Raw genomic sequence first — 18,803 nt, 5'->3', positions numbered from 1 at the left:
CTGCTGAGGTCTGGCTGATCGGGACTGAGCGAGATGGGCCAAACACGCTCTGGAGCCCTCCCACAGTCCTTCCCTGGCTGGCCAACCTCCCGTGCCCCTCCCCTGCCCGATCGTGCACCGGTGGGGTCCCTCGGCCTGGTCTGCATCCTCTCGCAATCTGGGACCCCTCGGGGGGGGGGGGGGGGTGTCAAAGAGCTGGTTTCAGCCCAATCCCACAGGCCAGGCCTAGGGACCCCACTGGTGCACAAATCTGCGCTGGGCCTCCAGTTATATATCATCTGTATGTTGTATTGTGTGTTCACCACCCCATCTTTATCCTATGTTAATACCCTTAGATTGAGAATGATCTAGCTAGTCTTACGTTCTGGTACTCTCTTTCCTATGTCATCTGCTACATGTTGATCCTACTCACTGACCTCAGAACTGGGGAAACGAATTAACAGCTGCTGCATCCAGAAGGAAGATCTAGCCCAAGTCCTTCATTTTACAGATGAGAAAATTAAAACAAAGTGCTTTTAAGTGCTGGCTAAAACTGACCTCCAAAATTTGGCAGCTCAGGCAAGGCAAGAACTTGGGTTGTCTCACTCCCAGGATTGAGTTCCCATGCCTTATGGTTTCCTCACTCAAAGCCATAGTCCTATCTTTACTCTCATCCAGATCTCTTCCTCTTTCCCCACTTCTTTGAAGTCTCTCCTTAATGCTTCAACCCAAATTACTTCTAAATTCCTTTTTAGTAAATCTTACATTGATCGCTCACTTAAAATCATATAGCTTTCCACATGTATTTGCTAACCCTGGTAATAATAGCTACCATTCATTAAGGATATACTTTGTTCTAGAGATTTTATGCATGTATTTACTGTTACAGGAATATGCATTAAAACTTCTGCGTTATATTACATCCCTGTCTAGATTTATAGGCTTAACATTGTATTTTATACTTTGGTGTATATTCCACACCTATATGTAACACAGAGTTATACACATTATGAGGATTGATTTAACTGTGAATGAAATTTCCTTGACTAACACTAGTTTGGAGAACTAACATGATAAAAAGGAATGCGGAAATAGAAAATAAACAATTTTAAGTTAAATCATAAATTCTTTTTAATTTCAGTATTTAATCAATCATATAATTAATATCTTATTATTTAAGATAAACATTTCTCTCAAACCCAATTCTCTATATTTTCTTAGGATTTTTTGTTTCTTTTAGGTCAAGCTCCCTCTTCAATACTAGATTTCTCAAAAGAATGCTATTTGACTCTCTTCACCATGGTTTAGATGACATTCAGCCCCTAATAAAGACATTAATCTTTGAGTCAGAGTGTACTCCTCAAAGTCAGTTTTCAGTTCATTCACCTTCAAATCTCACCAAGCAAGGTAACCAATTTAACACTAGTTTACTAGCTTACAAATTACCAAAATACTCTATCTTTTTAAACTTTATTTGATGTTATAATCAAAGGCAGTATAAGTAGTGTGCTTTTAGATCCCTTCTGAGTCTGATCATAACCTGCTTAATTTTTATTTTTAATTGCATAGTTTTCTTCAGGTTTATATTCAGAACCTGGAATAGTGATTTTATTAAGATAAAAGTATGTATTTTTTAAATTTTAGTACATTAAAAGTACTGTCTATTGTGATTTTATTACACTTATCTACTTTCTAAAAAGAGAAACCCTAGGGAATTCTGAGAGGTGTAGCCATTGAGACACAGAAACTAAGATATACACTTATCACTCATTAAAACTACGGTTTTTTTCTGTTTTCTCTTTAGTATAAATAGGCTTTTGTCGTTTTTATCTGGCCATTGTCCTGAGGGTGGGCCTATTAGACATTCTAGCATTTCTCATAAGTCATTAGAAGCAGCAGTTGTTGTAGAGGATTAAAAATGTAATTCTTGCCCTGTTTTGCCATAGAATCTATATATTCAGAAAAGCAGTGTGGATATAATTTAGAAATAAGCTTTTATTTAAACTTTGAATTGTTACTTGATAACGTCCCGTAAAATATTTTGATTCCCATTTGTTTTTATTTTAGAAGAATGTGGTATATCTATTAAAACTACAGATGATACCACAACAGATAATTACATTGCACAAGGTATGTATGTATATGTGTGTATGTGTATGTACATGTGTATGTATCAGTGCAAAAATCAGACAGCAAAAGAGTAGGAAGAGATTTCTTTGGTAGCCTATTTCACAGTGCATTTTTTTTTATTATTATACTAATTACAGTAAAACTTGTTTATCTGGCATTTACACAGTTCAAAATTTCTATGAACATGTACTGCACTCATAGTTCTAATATATAATGCATCCCTTTGAGAGAACTGTAATATCTTGAAAGAACGATGTGAACCAAAATAAGATCAAATTCTGTTTGATAGAATTGATTACATTTTATTATTCTTATTCTTTTAAACTTTTTCATCACCATATGATGCGTAACAATTCCATTGATTACCCAGAAGGTCTATTCTGTAGCCATAAGAATGTATTGTATGGCCTTTCTTATAATTTGGGATGTGTGCACACTTAATTTCTTTTTCGGGGGTAAGAAAAAGGCAGTATGGTACACAGTAATGAGCATTAGATTTAAGAGCATCATTCTGCTTTGTGTTGTTTGTTGTATAACCTCGGACAGGTTATTCATTGAAGACCTATTTATCAAATATTGGCATTCGGTAGAGAGTACAAGTATAAAAACAGAAGGGCGTTATCCCCAGGATAATGTAATATAATCTGGCGGGGGGGCGGCAGATTTACACACAGAAAAGACCTACACACATGAAACAATCAAAGAAGATAGAACTTAATCAAACGCTTAGTAGTATTGATAGTAATGAAGTCTGTGAGGTGATTGGCCCAGAATTCAAATAGCTTTCTTCAGATGAAAATAGAATTGAGGCTTGACATTCAAGAAGGTAGAAAGTAAGTTCTGACTCAGCAAATAGTTAAATACTAAAATTACATCAGTTAAGGATAGTGGAAATGAAAATATCTTATTCTTGCAATGAGTTCTCTTAAGAATTAAGACTGGACAGGTTGAAATGGTGTGTGTCAGAGGATTTAGACTTGAGATAGCATAGAGTTATAAAAGTATTAGGTTTGTAATTTTTAAGAGAATGCTAACTTTGTGTGTGTATTTGTGTGTTTCAGGAAAAAGAAAATGTACTGAAACAATCACAAATTTAGCCAAGAAACAAAAGGCTGATTCCAGTACCGAACATCCTCCCTTTTATTACAACATCCACAGACACAGCATTAAAGGGATGAATATGCCTAAGTAAGATAACCAGTCAATGGCAACGTGTATATTTTATAATTTAATGACACAATGGTTTAAATAAAATTATAACCTCATTTTTTTCCCCCTTTTCTTGCTGCAGGTTAAAAAAGTTTCTGTGCTATCTTTCTCAAGCAGGCTTTAGAGTAAGCCGAACTCATTTTGACCCAATGGGTGTTCGTACAGATGCACCTCTGATGCAGTTTAAATCTATCCTTTTAAAGTACAGCACCCCCACCTACACTGGAGGACAGTCAGAGGGCCATGTCCAATCTACATCAGAAGATACAGTAGCTGACAGGGTTGAAATGTCAGTGAATGACAAAGCAGAAGCAAGCAATTGCAGAAGATGGTAAAAGTAGAGAAGTGTTTATTCCCATACATCTTTATAGATCATCTGTCTAATACTTCTCCATACCAACTGTAGTTCTTTTTTTATTCTTGCAATTCAGTGGTGTAAAAATAAAAGTGCTGTTTTCATTTTAAAAGTAGCAGTTTCTAACTTAACTGGTTTGGGAGTTAGGCTTTCCAAGTTTTTCTTAAAGAAAACTTAGAATTGTAAGGAAAACATTTCATATGAAGCCAAGATTGACTGAGATCACCTACTATTTAATAACTCAGAAAATTCTCACATGCAAAAGTATCTGGAATTTTATGTATGTCACGTAAGTCACATCTCTGCTTAAATTGATGCTGAATAGGAAGAACAGTATCCTTTCAGGTCACTAATATATTTCACAATTACGAAGTTAAAATACATTCCTGATTTTAAGAATTCACCTCTCTCCCACATTAATCTTTTAATTTTTAGTTTTTGAGAAATTAAATACTTGCCTGAGCTAGAAATCCATTTTTTTCTAAGTTTCAGGTCTAGATGACTACACTTGAGAGTAATAGTTTGCCGAAGTAAACTGAGATGACTGTTCCAATTATAATTGTTCACAAGCACTGACATTCTCAAGAGATTTTGTTATAAACAAATTGGGTGATCTCAAGTGCCTCAGTTAATGCATGTAAATATTCATTTGCTTGGTTGTGCTACCTCAGATGTAAAACTTGCCCACTTACAAAGTGAGGATTTTTTGTTTTGGGGGTAGTTTTTTTTTTTGGTTTGAATTGGGGGGGGGTTGTTTGGTTTGTGTGTATATGCTCATTTTTTGTATAAAGTAGACCAGGTGAACATAATTATGAAAATTAGTTGAAACAAAAATCTTGTTTCCATTAATAAATACTGTTCTTCATTTGAATGAGTTTCGATGAAAGGATTTAGTATAAAGTTTGGATTTTTGTCTCAAGGATCTAATCCATATTTATCCTGAAGTATTTGTTAAAGGAAGTAACTTTTTTATAAGCATGAAGCGTGGGGATGAAGGGGGAGAAATAACTGAAGGTTTTTAATACACTGCACTCCAGTGACATACACAAAAATCCAGGGAAAATCTTTATTACAGCATAGTTCTGGAGGACTTTTTCCCCTTCAATTAATGGAATCATACATTTTGGTAAAATAATGGAATATGTGAAGTGCATTTGTTTCTATTATGACCATAATAAAACTATAATTCTTGCCAATTACAATTAAACTCACAAATGAGCACAAAAAGAAATGGTATTACTTTGTTTGTATAAAGATATAAATAACTAAAAATAAAAATTACTATAAATCCAAAGGCAAATCAGTACTTGGCCCATCTGACTTAGTGTATGTTGTTGAATATCAGTTTAAAATTTTGCTAAATGCTTAACATTTTTGATGAAGTTGAATTTTACGAGAGCTTAATCTGATATAAAATATGCAAATAACTTATTTAAAATACATGTTTTTCTATATTAACTTCACTACTTGGTAGGAAGTAGTTTGGAACTACATCAACCTAAAGAGGAAATCCTTTTAAATTCCATCTAATTCTACATTAGCACCTTGTTTGCATAACAATTTGGAACATAAAGGCAGCTGTATCGCTCCTTTAAAATATGGTAAACACAAGAAACTGGTTCTTACCGTGTGTTGGCTCTGCTAGTTGCTTATCTTAATACTCTAACCATAGACTCAGGAAATGGGAGAAGTAACCTGAAGGGTTTGGGTGCCACTGTGGTGGATTTTGGTTAAAACTTCATTAATCACCAGAGAATACTTTGCAGAAATGAGACTAAGACCAGGTGTTCAATAATTTCAAAAAGTCTAGGGAGTTCTTTCCTTGGTGTAAAAATAACTGCTCTGGTAAATGGCCACAGGTTACTTTGGAGAAGGCTAAGAATATACATAATACAAACTTACAGCAGGGTCCTTTCTCAAAAGGCTCTGGAAATGTGAATTAAATCAGGCCTGGGAAATGGATAAGGGATCTTAATCTCTATAGTAGCTGTAGTGACCTGCAGTTTTCAGTTAGATAAATCAAATGGGACCACTTTGGTCCTTTGGATCATATGATCAATTAGCCAAGGCCAAAGAGTCCTGTCAGACTATATTACAGCTTTTTAGAGTGCTACTTCTCACCAGAGCACTTCTCAATGATGATAGTCGCTCCAATCACATAAATCCTCTCCAGCATTTCCCCTTCTAAGTCTTTGATTTCCTTTCTCTATGATGTATCGGAATTTTTGGCACCTCATCGCCCGTTTAGATGAAGCACTGCTGAGTCAAAATTTCAACCAAGTAAACAGAACCACTCCCAGCTATTCAAACTGATGTACTCTCTCGTGTAAGTGTACCCATACTGATAATTGGACCCAACTTTAAGATTGTTTCTTACTTCAAGATCTAACATACGCGGAATCTATTTCCACAGGTATTCTCCATAAATCATCAGTATACAGCAGTGATTCCCAAAGTGGGCGCTACCGCCCCCTGGTGGGCGCTGCAGCGATCCAGGGGGGCGGTGATGGCCACAGGTGCATTTAACTTTTTTTGTATTACCTTTCTATTCTGAGTTCAATAAATAGTTTCATAATTTCAAACTTAAATGTTTCTAATTTACACCTTTCTTTACTATATTTTACGAAAAGGGTAGAAACATTAATACATATATCTTTGTTTAATTGCTATTAAAATTTAAAAAAATTTAATTTCCAGGGGGCACTGAGTAATATTTTTTCTGGAAAGGGGGCGGTAGGCCAAATAGGTTTGGGAACCACTGGTATACAGGATAAAAAAAAAAAAAAAAAAGCATTCTTTCAGGAGGCACTTTGTACTTGTCCCCAGGACATGCTGGGATCTGAAGATGAGGGATTGTAGGGATAAAACAGATGGGATGCTTTTTGCAAGGTAACTAACTCCTTGAAGGGGTCATCCACCAAAACAGGAAACATCCATTTTAAGTGAGGTTCATTGGAGTAAAGGATTTAGGATACAGATTCATCCATATCTTTACAAAATTCTTCAGTTCTCAGAATGCCACACTCCAGACAAAATACCTTAATATCTTTAACTTTTAAGAATTTGCTTCATGTAGAATTCTTGGTTCACTGCCTTTTCCTTTCAACATTTTCATTACCTCCTGGCCTGCATGACTTCTCATGAGAATCCAGTTGTTAATCTTATCAAAGATCCCTTGTATGCAATGGGTCACTTTTCTCTTGCTGTTTCTCTTGCTATTTCCAAGAGTTTCTCTGTTATTTAGCCTTTGTTGAACTTCTTAGATGTAGATTTTTACCAAATTTTGAAATTTGAATTATTTCTTCAAATACATAAAGTGCCCCTTTACTTTCTTTCCTTCTGGGACTCCCATTATACATTTTAGTACACTTGATGGTGTCCCACAGGTCTCTCCCTTGTTCCTTTCTTCCTGTGTTCAAAGTTCAAATCGATTAGCTCCTCTGTTGGATTTATTTCACTTATTGTATATTTCCAACCCAGTATTTTTATTTAGTTCTCTTAGTATAATGTCTATTGTTATTCTCTACTTGGTGAAAGACTGTTCTCAAATTAGTTATTTTAAAATGGCTTTAGTTCTTTGGACATATTTTTAAAAGCTGATTTAAACATTTTGTTTCATTAAGTCCAACATCTAGGCTTTCTCACACTTTCCTGTTTCTTTACTTGACATGCAAATTTTTGTTGGAAACTAGATATTTGAAATATGACTGGGCAATGTTGGATAAAAGAATCCCTTCACATCCCTGGGATTTGTCAAGTTTGCTCTTTAGTAATCTACCTGGACTAATTCTGCAAAGTGAGCATTCTTTGCTGTATATGAGCACTACATTCTGCTTTGTTAGCTTAAAGGTCAGCTAAAGGTTGGACAGAAAATTCATTAGGTGCCCTGAAACAGTTACTCTCCCAGCCTTCATGAAGTGCTCTAGGAATGTTTTCAAATATGCCTTCAACACTCCAACATGAAGCTTACACTGTGCCTTCACCTTCACTTCCTGCTTGAAGAGCCTCAAGTTCTGCTATAGCTTCGATGGGTGCCTCCTTTTGTCCTTGAGTGTGCATGCAACCTTGCACATGCCTGTCGCCCTCTAGAGTCCCAAGAATATCTTGGAGCCTTTCCAAACCTTTACAGGTATGTCATCCCTCAGCTTTTCCTTTCTGTTTCTGTCAGCCTCTTTTTAGCACTGCCTCAAGGCAGCTGCCACATTAAACAATTGCAGCTGTTTCTGAAGATAGGGCTGTTTGCAGAGACTGAGGGGTATCAGGTCAAATAAAGAGTAGCTCTGAGAATAGAGCTTTTCAGTGAGGCACCAAACAGGTCCAATCTAACTGGCTTAAGGGGGAGCTTCAACCCACTTCTCAGGCTACAAAACTGCTGGGTTTCACAGCTACTATAGTTACAAGGCTATTCATTTTCAGGTCTACCCTGGAACTGAGAAAATGGGTATAGGGCAATTTAAAATGCTACAAAACTTGTTAGTTTTTACTGAATAAATTAAGTTGATTTTGACAACTTTTATAGTTCTCATGCTTTTATGGAAGAGCAGGTTTTCATAGTTAATTTCCTTAATTACATTAATTCAGAAGCACTTCAAGGAAGCCATTTTTATAGTTACAACAATTGCACACTAATATTCTTTTCTTATACTGTTTCTAGTATTTTAAAAAGCCAAGTATTTCTAAATAGAAACGCGATGGGGATTTTTAAAATGACTCCTTTTCACCCTAGCCGGGGTTTTATGTGCATGTTTTTTTTTTAATCCTCACCCAAGGGTATTTTTCCATTGATTTTTAGAGAGAGTGCAAGAGGCAGGGCAAGACAGAAATATTGATGTGAGAAAAACACATTGATTGGCTGCCTCCTGCATGAGGACCCTAGCTGGTTTTTCTCAATGGTTAGAGCATCAGCCTGTGGACTAAAGGGTCCCCAGGTTCGATTCCAGTCAAGGGTATGTATCTCGGTTGCAGGCTCAATCCCCAGAGTGCGTGTGGGAGGCAACCAATCCATGTCTCTCTCACACCGATGTTTCCTCTTGTCTTTCCCCTTCCCTTCCACTTGCTAAAAATCAATGGAAAAATGGCCTCTGGTGAGGATTTAAAAAAAAAATTCCTTTTCTCATCTGGCATTTTAATTATTTTGTATTTAGTTATCCAAGTCAGAATCCTAAGCTTCAGTTTTCTCAAATGTACAAGGGAAATACTATCTTCCTCAAAGGGTTCAGAGGATTAAAATATGTAAAACTATTACAAAGCTATAGTAATGAAAACAGTATGGTACTGACACCATTGTAATAGCCTGGTATTGTTAACAGGAAAGAAATAAAGAGAAGACTAGATAATACAGACATGCCATTTATACAGCTTAGCTAGAAAGCTGTAATTTAACACTCTCCAAGTCTATTCCCTGCTGACCATGGAGGAAGGAACTGGACAAAGGCAGTTTAGATGCATGCCCAAAAAGGTCTGAGTGATTTGAAAGATGCTTACCTGTCAGTCACACCTAGGAACAAGTCAGAGGCCAGAATGGGGCACACAACCTGAATATTTAAACTCCTAGACAAAGGAAGTTCACTCTCTTGAGACTCCTGTTGCATGGTATGCACTCCCCTGCATTCGCCCACGAGGCGCACGGCCATGTGGACTTCACACAATGGACTTAAGGACTAGCCTAATGCTGTATAGAACCAGTTCCACCATGGAACAGAAGTTCTGGACACTGGCCTTCCTTTGTGTTCTGCTTGACCCCTACCTATACCTTTTTCAGGCCTGGGTTAAAGAGGCATACGACTTTGCAACCAGAGAAATTTAAGTCCACACCAATAAGAATCTTAGAAAATTCATCTTCTCAAAATGTCGCAAGAGCCAACCCATACCCACAAGCAACAGGAAAATCTGGCCCACTTATTTCTCCAACAACAGTACTAGCAAAAGGAGAGTCATATAGTCCAATGGAATACAGAGCACACAAGTAAACCCTCACATAGTCAATTAACTTTTGAGTAGACTGCCAAAGCAATTCAATGGAGAAAGGGCAGTCTTTTCAACAAATGCAAACAAAATTGAATCCTTACCTTTCACCATACACAAAACTCAAAATGGATAAAAACCTAAATGTAAGAGCTAAAACTATAAAACTCTTGGAAGAAAACATAGGAAAATCTTCATGACATTGGATTTGGCGATGTCTTCTTGGATATGACACCAAAAGCACAGGCAACAATAACAAAGGCAAATTGAATTTCACCAAAATTTAAAACTTTTGTCCATCAATGGACACTATCAAGAAAGTGTTAAAAGACAACCCACAGATAAAAAGCTAGATGCAAATCATGTATCAGATCATTAGTATTCAAAATATATAAAGAACTACAACAAAACAGAATAATTAAAAATGGGCAAAAGACTTGGATAAATACTGCTCCATAGAAGATATACAAATTGCCAATAAGCACATGAAAAGATGCTTAGCATCAAAAGCCAGAAGAGAAAGGCAAATCAAAACCACAATAAGATAACACTTTATGCCCATTAGTGTAGCTATCAAAGACAAAAACAAGTGGTAAGGATGTGGAGCTATTGGAATCCTTGCTGTACTTTGCTGGTGGAAATGTAAAATACTATGGCCACTCTGTAAAAGTTTCGGATTCCTAAAAGTAAACACAGAATTATCATACAATCCAGCAACTTCACTCCTATATACCCCAAAGATTTGAAAGCAGAGACCTGAACAGATACACACACAAAATATTCATAGCAGCATTATTCACAACAGCAAAAAATGTCCATCAACCTAGGTGTTCATCAACAGATGAACAAAAGGTTATAAACATAAAATGGAATATTATTCCGCCAAAAAAAGGAATGAAATTTTGATACATGTTACAACATGGATGACACTTCAAAACATAATATATGAAATAAAACAGAAACAAAGAACAAATATTTTATGATTCCATTTACATAAGGTGACTAAAATAGTCAAATTCAAAGAGAGAAAGTAGAACAGAGGTTACCAGGGGCTAGAGTGGGGGGACGAAATAGGAGTTAATGTTGAATGGGTACAGAGTTTGTTTGGGATGATAAAAAAAAGTTCAGGAGCCGGAGCCGGTTTGGCTCAGTGGATAGAGCGTCGGCCTGCGGACTGAAAGGTCCCGGGTTCGATTCCGGTCGGGGGCATGTACCTGGGTTGCGGGCATATCCCCGGTAGGAGATGTGCAGGAGGCAGCTGATCGATGTTTCTCTCTCATCGATGTTTCTAACTCTCTATCTCTCTCCCTTCCTCTCTGTAAAGAATCAATAAAATATATTAAAAAAAAAAAATAAGTAAAAAAAAAAAAAAAAAAGTTCAGGAAATAGTGGTGATGGTTACATGATACTGTGAATGTACTTAATGCCACTAAACTGTATATTTAAAAAATTAAAATGGTAAATTTGGTTACATGTATTTTACCATAGTAAATTTTTAAATGATAATGTATCCAAAGGCCTCACCACATTTGATGAACCCTTTGTTCCTCAACACAGATGGTGGTTACAGAATTTATTTAGATAATACTTTATAAAATCTCAGCTGGTAGTAATGATAAACAGTACCTACCCCCAAAACACAAACACACACATACACACACACACACATACAACACTGCACTCACTACTCTATCAAATACCTATAATATCTATCAAATATCTATAACTATATTTTGCAAAAGACTACAGATCTGAATGAATTCACTAATGATGCAGAATTTACATCCACCCCCAAACTGGCAAATATAAACACATACATTTTCTAAGCACAAAGCTTATATTCACAAATAACTTTTTGCTTAAAGACAAAATTTCAATTAATAATCACAATGAGAATTTAGTTATTTAATGCAACCACTAATCTAATGTCACCAATAAAATCTAAACAGTTATATCACAAAACCAGGGTTATATTGAGTGGGCATGCACTGATAGTCTATACAATGTAACATTACAACAGAAAAAGTAATTGAATACAAAAGTTCCCGTGACTTTTCATGGTTTTCAAATTTCATGGCACAGTTTACCAAAAAAACTATAAAAACATATTTTAAGTATTTTCAGTAAAATGGTAAAAAATTGAATAAGCCGTTACGTTTTAATATTGGATTGAAGATTTAAAACCTCAAGCTGGCCCCAAAATGTCAGAAATGACAGATAAATAGTTCCAAGATCTAGATAAGACTTTAGTTATGGTTCTGTCTCCCCCCTGGTAAAAACCCTGTAGGGTCCATTTCTCAATGCAAACATGTCTTTGTAAATACTGTGATAATACAAACTTGGAAACATACCTGAAGTCAGAACAGGGATGAAAAATAACACATAACCCCATCTTATTTCTGACCTGCCATCATAAAGCCTTCTGGCTCCAAACGCTGAACACTGTCCCTCAATATAAAACTAAATTAAGAAGACAGTGACTTTTACTCTCCTGGCTGACATCCTTCTACAGAATTATCTTTTACTACATATCAAGGCAGGTCTAAGCTCTGTTAACTTGCTTCTCTAGAGTGTAATTAGCAAAGCACCAAATTTATAAACTGATATATGGCAACCCAAAATACTAAACACATTTTTCAAACAGAAGCAAACATTTTTCCCCATATCATTAGTTCATATGCCATGTTATTAACTTACATAGCTACCAACACAGAAAAAATTGGGGAAGCTTTGAACATATCTTGTACTTTTCATCGAGGCTAAAGTGCAAAATATCTCCATATCTCTGATATTTTAATAGGAAAATCATCAAACATACATAATAAAGGAACTGCACTGACAGAACTAATACAAAAAAAAAAAGACCTCTTTAAATATATACCTGGAGATTACATAAGACCAATATAATATTTCTTTCTTCAGTGAAATCTGTAAATGAACCAAGTTCTCACTGAACTTGAGATTTTGTTTGATTCTTTCCCAGGATCAGAAATTCCAAAATTAGAGGAGAGAAATGGAAAAAAAAAATAACATTGCATGACAATGAACACTAAGTTCATAAAGAACCTTTCTGTAAAAAAAAAACAAAAAAGAAAGAGACAGAGATTACGGAAGATAAGACCATGAAAATAAGAATCCTATGAGAACTGATTTTTGAACACAGTAAGCTTGAGCTTTGGTCTTCATGAAATACTACAGCTTATATAGAAAACTATAAACATACAAGACTCCAGGGGGGAAAAAAAGTCAAAATACATATTATTTCACATTCTGTAAGGCCTAAACTTTTGAGGGGAGGGAAAAAGATGGCCAACTGAATCTTAAGAATACAGAACCATGCCCTGGCCAGGTGGCTTAACTGGTTGGCGCATCATCCCATACACCAAAAGGTTGCAGGTTCAATTCCCAGTCAGGGCACATACCTAGGTTGCAGCTTCGACCCTAGTCAGGGCACATACAAGAGGCAACCATTGATGTTCCTCACATTGATGTTTCTCTCCCTTCTTCTCTTTATAGAAATCAATAAAACATATTCTCAGGTGAGATTAAAAAAAAAAAGAATCCAAAATTATGAAAATTCCTGGGTCAAAGAGTGCTCTAAATGAAACCATACTTTGTAAAGACATACTACTTAGATATATTTTTAAAAGGAAAGAAAGGTTCTGAATAACTGTAGTCCCTTCCAAAAAGGAAATCTTAAATTAAGGGGAAAAGATCCTAAGAGTATAAACGAGGCTGGCTCAGGAAGAAAGTTGAACAACATATCCAAGATACTGTCCATAAAAGTAATGATGATACATCTTTAATAATAAAGAAATAGGCTATAAAAAAAGTTCATTATCCAGATTGGTTTTAGTAAAAGCTCATTTGTGCTCCTTTGTGGGTGCATAATAAAGTTCCATGGGTTTGTTCACTTTCCAGTATTTCTCACTGACCAATTCCAAAGAAAAAGAGCCATTTAATACCTAAAACAATAAGAGAGAAAGAATTATGAAAACTGCTCAAAGCATAGTATTCCATCTCATTATTAAAAGTCCACCTTTAAAAAAAAAAAGCTTAGGATAAACTTGTCACTTATACTATTCATAAAACATATCAAAAAGTTAACTACCCTGTTCTCTATCTCTCGGGGTGTCAGGATCCTGTCCTGTGCCATTTTATTAGGCCCCACCCCACCACTGGCCACTCTCAGATGGTTAATTGACTCCGTTTCAATGGCCCATTATTTTAAACTGGAGGCCCAGAGCATGAAATTCATGCAAGGGGCTCGGCCCCCACCGCAGCCTCTGCCTCGGCCCCTGCCGCTGCAGCTTCGTCTGGAAGGTTATCTGGTCTAATTAGCATATTACACTTTTATTATTATAGAATACTCACAGTGAACTGCCCACTGGCTGTTGCTATATAAATGGTATACTGCTTCTCACTGGCTGTATCAAGGTTCATCTGGTTTGATTCTCCTTTGCTTCGAAGTTCTTCTAAAGCTAACCTCACAGCCAGATACTTGGATAAGTGATCAACAGTGGCATTACCAGAAGTCTTTATGTATCTGGAAAAATAGATCATTAGAAATTTCATTTCTAAATTAATAATGAAAATGTAATTAGATTATAAGACTAATACATTTCTATAAAATGTAAATGTCTCTATTACTGATAAAATAGCATCAGAAATTTAATCATCTATTATCTAAAAATTCCTTATTGAAAGTAGACTATCTACCAGGCCACAAAAGCATCCATAAAAATGTGATATAAAATGATAAAAATCCAACAAATATACACAGTACTGAGGAAAAAGAACAAACATCTCAACCCAATGATCAAAGTCCTGCTGTCTACAGCAGCAAGAATACGACCAATTGCTTGTTGTTTAAAAATTCATCAATTTTCTGGTGTTTAAGACTGAGCAGAAAAGTGCTAATCTTGGGTTTTTTGTTAAAGTATGGTATACTCATCACTTACTCACTGAGCAAATATTGGATGCTTATCTGCACTCAACGGCAGGCAGAAAGCTGAGGTGCAGTGCCATCCTCACCAGCAAGCAGTGTGGTGTTTACTGGCACCCCAGTGTCACTGTTAAGAAATTTAACTGACCCTTTTTTCTCCCTCCTCTAGGAAGGAGAGTCAGGTCATTCCTTTCAGATACCCAAGTGTGGATGGGAAGCATGGAGGAAGAAAACAACAACCTAGGCATCAAGAATATCCAAATGAACCCTGACAGTCAACTGGATGGCAAATACTGCCCTTCTTTCTTATGCAAAATTGCCTTTAACTCCCAATTAAATTTCCTGAATTCAGATAATCTAAAACTAACCCGCACACTTACCTTGTCTGTGCACTGTCATCTTTCTCCATCAGTGTGGGATGAGGCCTGAACACTAACTCAATTTCACTAGCACCATCCATTACTGGATCAATTGCCACTGTTGCATTATTGTTATCAAGCTCAAGCCCAGAATCATCTGATGTTTTGGTCCGTTTGTTACTGGGCCCTGCTTCCTGATTGCTGTGTGTGGATGCATTACTGCAGTGAGAACTGTCACCATTGTCTTCTGCTCCACTGCCATTTTCAATCTGTTGTTTCTTGCCTCGCTGTAGTCTAGTTAAGAAACAAAAAGGCGTTGCAGGCATTTTTAATGAACCCCTTTGAAGCATGTTTACAGAACTTTATAATTCTAGAAAATTCTAGAAAAGCCTAGTAGGGGGCGTGCAGGAGGCAGCCAACAGATGTTTCTCTTTCATCAATGTTTCTATCTTTCCCTAGTCCCTCTCCCTTTCCTCTCTCTCTCTCTCTCTCTCTCTCTCTCTCTCTCTCTATCTCTAAAAAAAAAAAAAAAAAAAGAGAGAAATTAATTTTTTTTAAAAAGAATTGTGTAACTTTAAATACACTCAAAATTTAGTACTTTATAACTATATATGATGAAAGGTGGGTGGGAACTAGAAATATTGGGGGAGGGACACTTTGTGAAATATATTATTGTCTAAACAATATGCTGTATACCTGAAACTAATAATGAAATAATAGTGAATATAAACAGTGATTTAAATTTTTTTAAAAATTATAATACTTTATTTTGCTTTACTAAATACAATTTCAGGTGAGTTTAATGGAGTTTAACCTCTAAGCCAGTGGTTAAAAGTTGCTCTTTTTTTTTTTATAAAAAAATTTTTTTTATTGATTTCAGAATAAGGGAGGAAGAGATAGAAACATCAATGAGAGAGAATCATCCATTGGCTGCCTCCTACATGCCCCCTAGTGGGGATTGAGCCAGCAACCAAGGCATGTGCCCTGACTGGGACTCCAACGGTTACCTCCTGGTTCATGGGTCAAGGCTCAACCACTAAGCAACACTAGCCAGACTAAAGGCTATACTTTAAAACCACTCCTGAAACCTTAAATAGTGACGCCTAAGTCCAATCAGATTCTGATTTAGTTGGTCTAAGGTGTTACCTGAAGCCCTAGGATTTAAAAACTTTCTAAGTGACTCTGAAGTTCAGCCAAGGTGAGAACTAGACATGGATGGGACTCTACCGGCATCTCCTACTTTGGAAAATGATGAGGCCTGAATATATTAGATGTCAGAGAGAAAAAGAGAATGGGAGTGAGAAGGTGCCCAAATTATGTAGGGTTTTAGAAGCCAACGTCTTTTAACCTGAATGTTAATAAACGTTATTAGAGACCTCAAAGCAAAGGAGAATCATGATTTGACTTTCAATTTAACAGAATCACTCTGGCTGCTGTGCTGAGAATAGATTATGTGGGGGTAAGCGTGGAAAGTATAAATTATAGACCACTCATGAGGATTTTTCAGTACTTCAAATGAAAGATAATGGTGGCCTAGATAGCAAGTGGAATGATGGAGCTGCCATCAACTGAAATGAGCAAGAATGAAGAAAAATAGGGGGTAAGGACAAAAAAGTTCAGTACATGTCTATACATGGTAAGTTTCAGATAAGAAATAGCTAATAAAATACAAAGGGAACCAGGAAAATATGGTCTCCTGAAAGCCAGAAGAAAATTATTCAGAGAAATTAATTTGTAAAATGCTACTAAAGTAAGATGGGGTCTGAGAATCAGCAATTAGATTTCACAATGTTGACACCACTGGTAACTTTTGATAACAGTAATACAAGGAATTAAAGTCTGACTGGAGGGTTCAAAAGGAAATGGAAGAAGTAGAGATAGTGAGCACAGACAACTCTTTTAAGAAGTATTGCTATAAAAAGAAGAGAAATAGAACAGTAGGTAAGTGGAGGGAGAAGTGGGTATAAAAGAGAATTCAAAAGTTCTAGTGTTTTAAATGGAAACCCAGGCATATAAGATACCTGGAGGCATATACCACACTTGCATGAAAATGTAATCTTGCAGAACTACTATTTATTACTTTTTGTATTTTGTCTTTTTAAAAATGAAGGCTGTTAATAAATTCAATATTTAATAAAGTATTCAGGAAAATGGCCACCTTCTTCCCCATATACCTGTTCATGGCCTGTATCTTCAGTCCTTCCTCAATGCTGTGACTGAGTGCTTGCTGATTATTGTGCTTATTAATTCTGGCTAATACTCTCTCTTGATGAGCTTCGTACTCATCACGACTTGGATAAATTTTGCTGATGAGTGCATCAAAGTTCGGGTCTGGCCTTAGTGATCGTTTGGAAACTAGCTTTTTCCGACATGTAGGACATTCTTTATTGCTAAATAAAAAGAAAGGAAAAACAATGTAAACAATGCCAGTACCTTTAGGCTAAAGACAAAAATATCTAGCTTCTGGAATAGTTACATTATCTTTATTCTAATATCTTTAAGAAGTCATAGAAATTTAAACTGATTAACTTAAACTTTATTAAAAATCTGACTAATCTTGGGTGAGCAAGATTTTTGAAAACCTCAGATACTCTATACTACTGTCAAAGGAAAAATTTGATTATCACCAATGATAATTTATAGCCACTTTTAGAAATAGAAATCAACTCTTTTCCTAATATTAATTTCCCCTTTCTCATTCCCATGACATACAAGCAAAAAATAATCACCTATATTAATTTATGTTATCAATTCTTTTATTAAAACAATTCATAAGGATATCATTTTGTATACTTAAATAGAAAAACCATGGCTTCATAATTTCCTCAAAACAAATAGGCATCCTATAAAGCTTCTGAAAATGTGTAAAATGAATTGTTTCAAAACAAAGATACTCCAATAATTCAAACCTAGAGTTTAGAAAATTTCCAATTCTCAAATGAATACTTCTAGAGTATGTACTTCTCAAAACCCATAGAGCACTGTCTTGGTACAGCTGAAGTACCTAGTGTAACTCATTTCAACATACCCACTTCTGAGGGCTGTGATAATGCAGTCTGCACAAAAACGGTGCAAACACTCCTTTGTAGTCATGGTGTTCTTCAACATATCCAAACAAATTGGGCACATTAATTCACTGTGTAGACTTCGAGGTGAAACCACAATTTCCAAGCCATCCGTTATTGCCTCCTGTAAAAGAGGGGACTTAAAATTTAAACGCTACCTATATTTTTATTGTGGATAAGTTCAAATACACAAAAGTATTAAGAATGACAAAAATGAACATCTAAATACCTATCACCCAGCCACTACCACTGTCAGCTCACAGCCAATCTTGTTTCGGCTATAATGTCCCCCAATTCCTTTCACTGCCTCCACCAATGCGTTATATATAAATGATTTTATTTTAATGCTAAAGATAATATATTAATGTATCTAAAAGACAACTAGTAGTAAATTATCCTGGTGTAATAAAAAAAAGCATTGAATTAGGAATCAGATACCTGAGGTTTTAGTTCTAGCCATATTAACCAGTTATGTGGTTCTAAATAACTATTTGACATCGTTCTTTACCCTGCAAAATGAGCAAGTTTCTTCCGTCTCCAGAATTACACCATTTTGATAATATAGTTCCCCCCTTTTTTTTATCAGTGGCTTCACTTTCTGAGGTTTCAGTTACCTATGGTCAACCACAGTCCGTAATTTTAAATGGAATATTCCAAAAATAAACAACTCGGAGGTTTTAAATTGTGCACTGTTCTGAGTAATGTGATGAAACCTTATGCTGTCCTGCTCCATCCCACTTGGGAGGTGAATCAGCCCTTTGCCCAGCATATCCCCACTGTATACACAAGCTACCCTT

General features: G+C 36.0%; 2 protein-coding genes across 3 annotated transcripts in view; one reads left to right on the top strand and one right to left on the bottom strand.

The window, feature by feature from the left end:
• Nucleotides 1-18,803, top strand: part of TRMT1L (tRNA methyltransferase 1L) — a 49,476-nt gene that overhangs the window by 17,711 nt on the left and 12,962 nt on the right. The window contains exons 12-15 of one of the 2 annotated variants that reach the window (XM_081112190.1): nt 1,220-1,386; nt 2,047-2,109; nt 3,171-3,297; nt 3,401-3,649. In XM_081112190.1, coding sequence (XP_080968316.1) covers nt 1,220-1,386; nt 2,047-2,109; nt 3,171-3,297; nt 3,401-3,649 — 606 coding nt within the window. Of the gene's footprint in view, nt 1-1,219; nt 1,387-2,046; nt 2,110-3,170; nt 3,298-3,400; nt 3,789-18,803 lie in introns of those variants that run through there. The other variant, XM_081112189.1, reaches the window with a different exon arrangement.
• RNF2 (ring finger protein 2) overlaps nt 11,528-18,803 on the bottom strand; it is a 28,615-nt gene continuing 21,339 nt past the window's right edge. Inside the window, exons 3-7 of the mRNA XM_081112192.1 lie at nt 17,970-18,130; nt 17,116-17,331; nt 14,963-15,235; nt 14,012-14,183; nt 11,528-13,602 (exon numbers count right to left, since the gene is read on the bottom strand). Of these exons, the coding sequence (XP_080968318.1) occupies nt 13,501-13,602; nt 14,012-14,183; nt 14,963-15,235; nt 17,116-17,331; nt 17,970-18,130 (924 nt within the window). The 3' untranslated portion in view covers nt 11,528-13,500. The remainder of the gene's footprint in view (nt 13,603-14,011; nt 14,184-14,962; nt 15,236-17,115; nt 17,332-17,969; nt 18,131-18,803) is intronic.

The sequence above is a fragment of the Myotis nattereri genome, assembly GCF_964212035.1.
Source record: "Myotis nattereri genome assembly, chromosome: 18".
Classification (NCBI taxonomy): Eukaryota; Metazoa; Chordata; class Mammalia; order Chiroptera; family Vespertilionidae; genus Myotis; species Myotis nattereri.
This window is presented reverse-complemented; position numbering and strand designations above follow the sequence as displayed.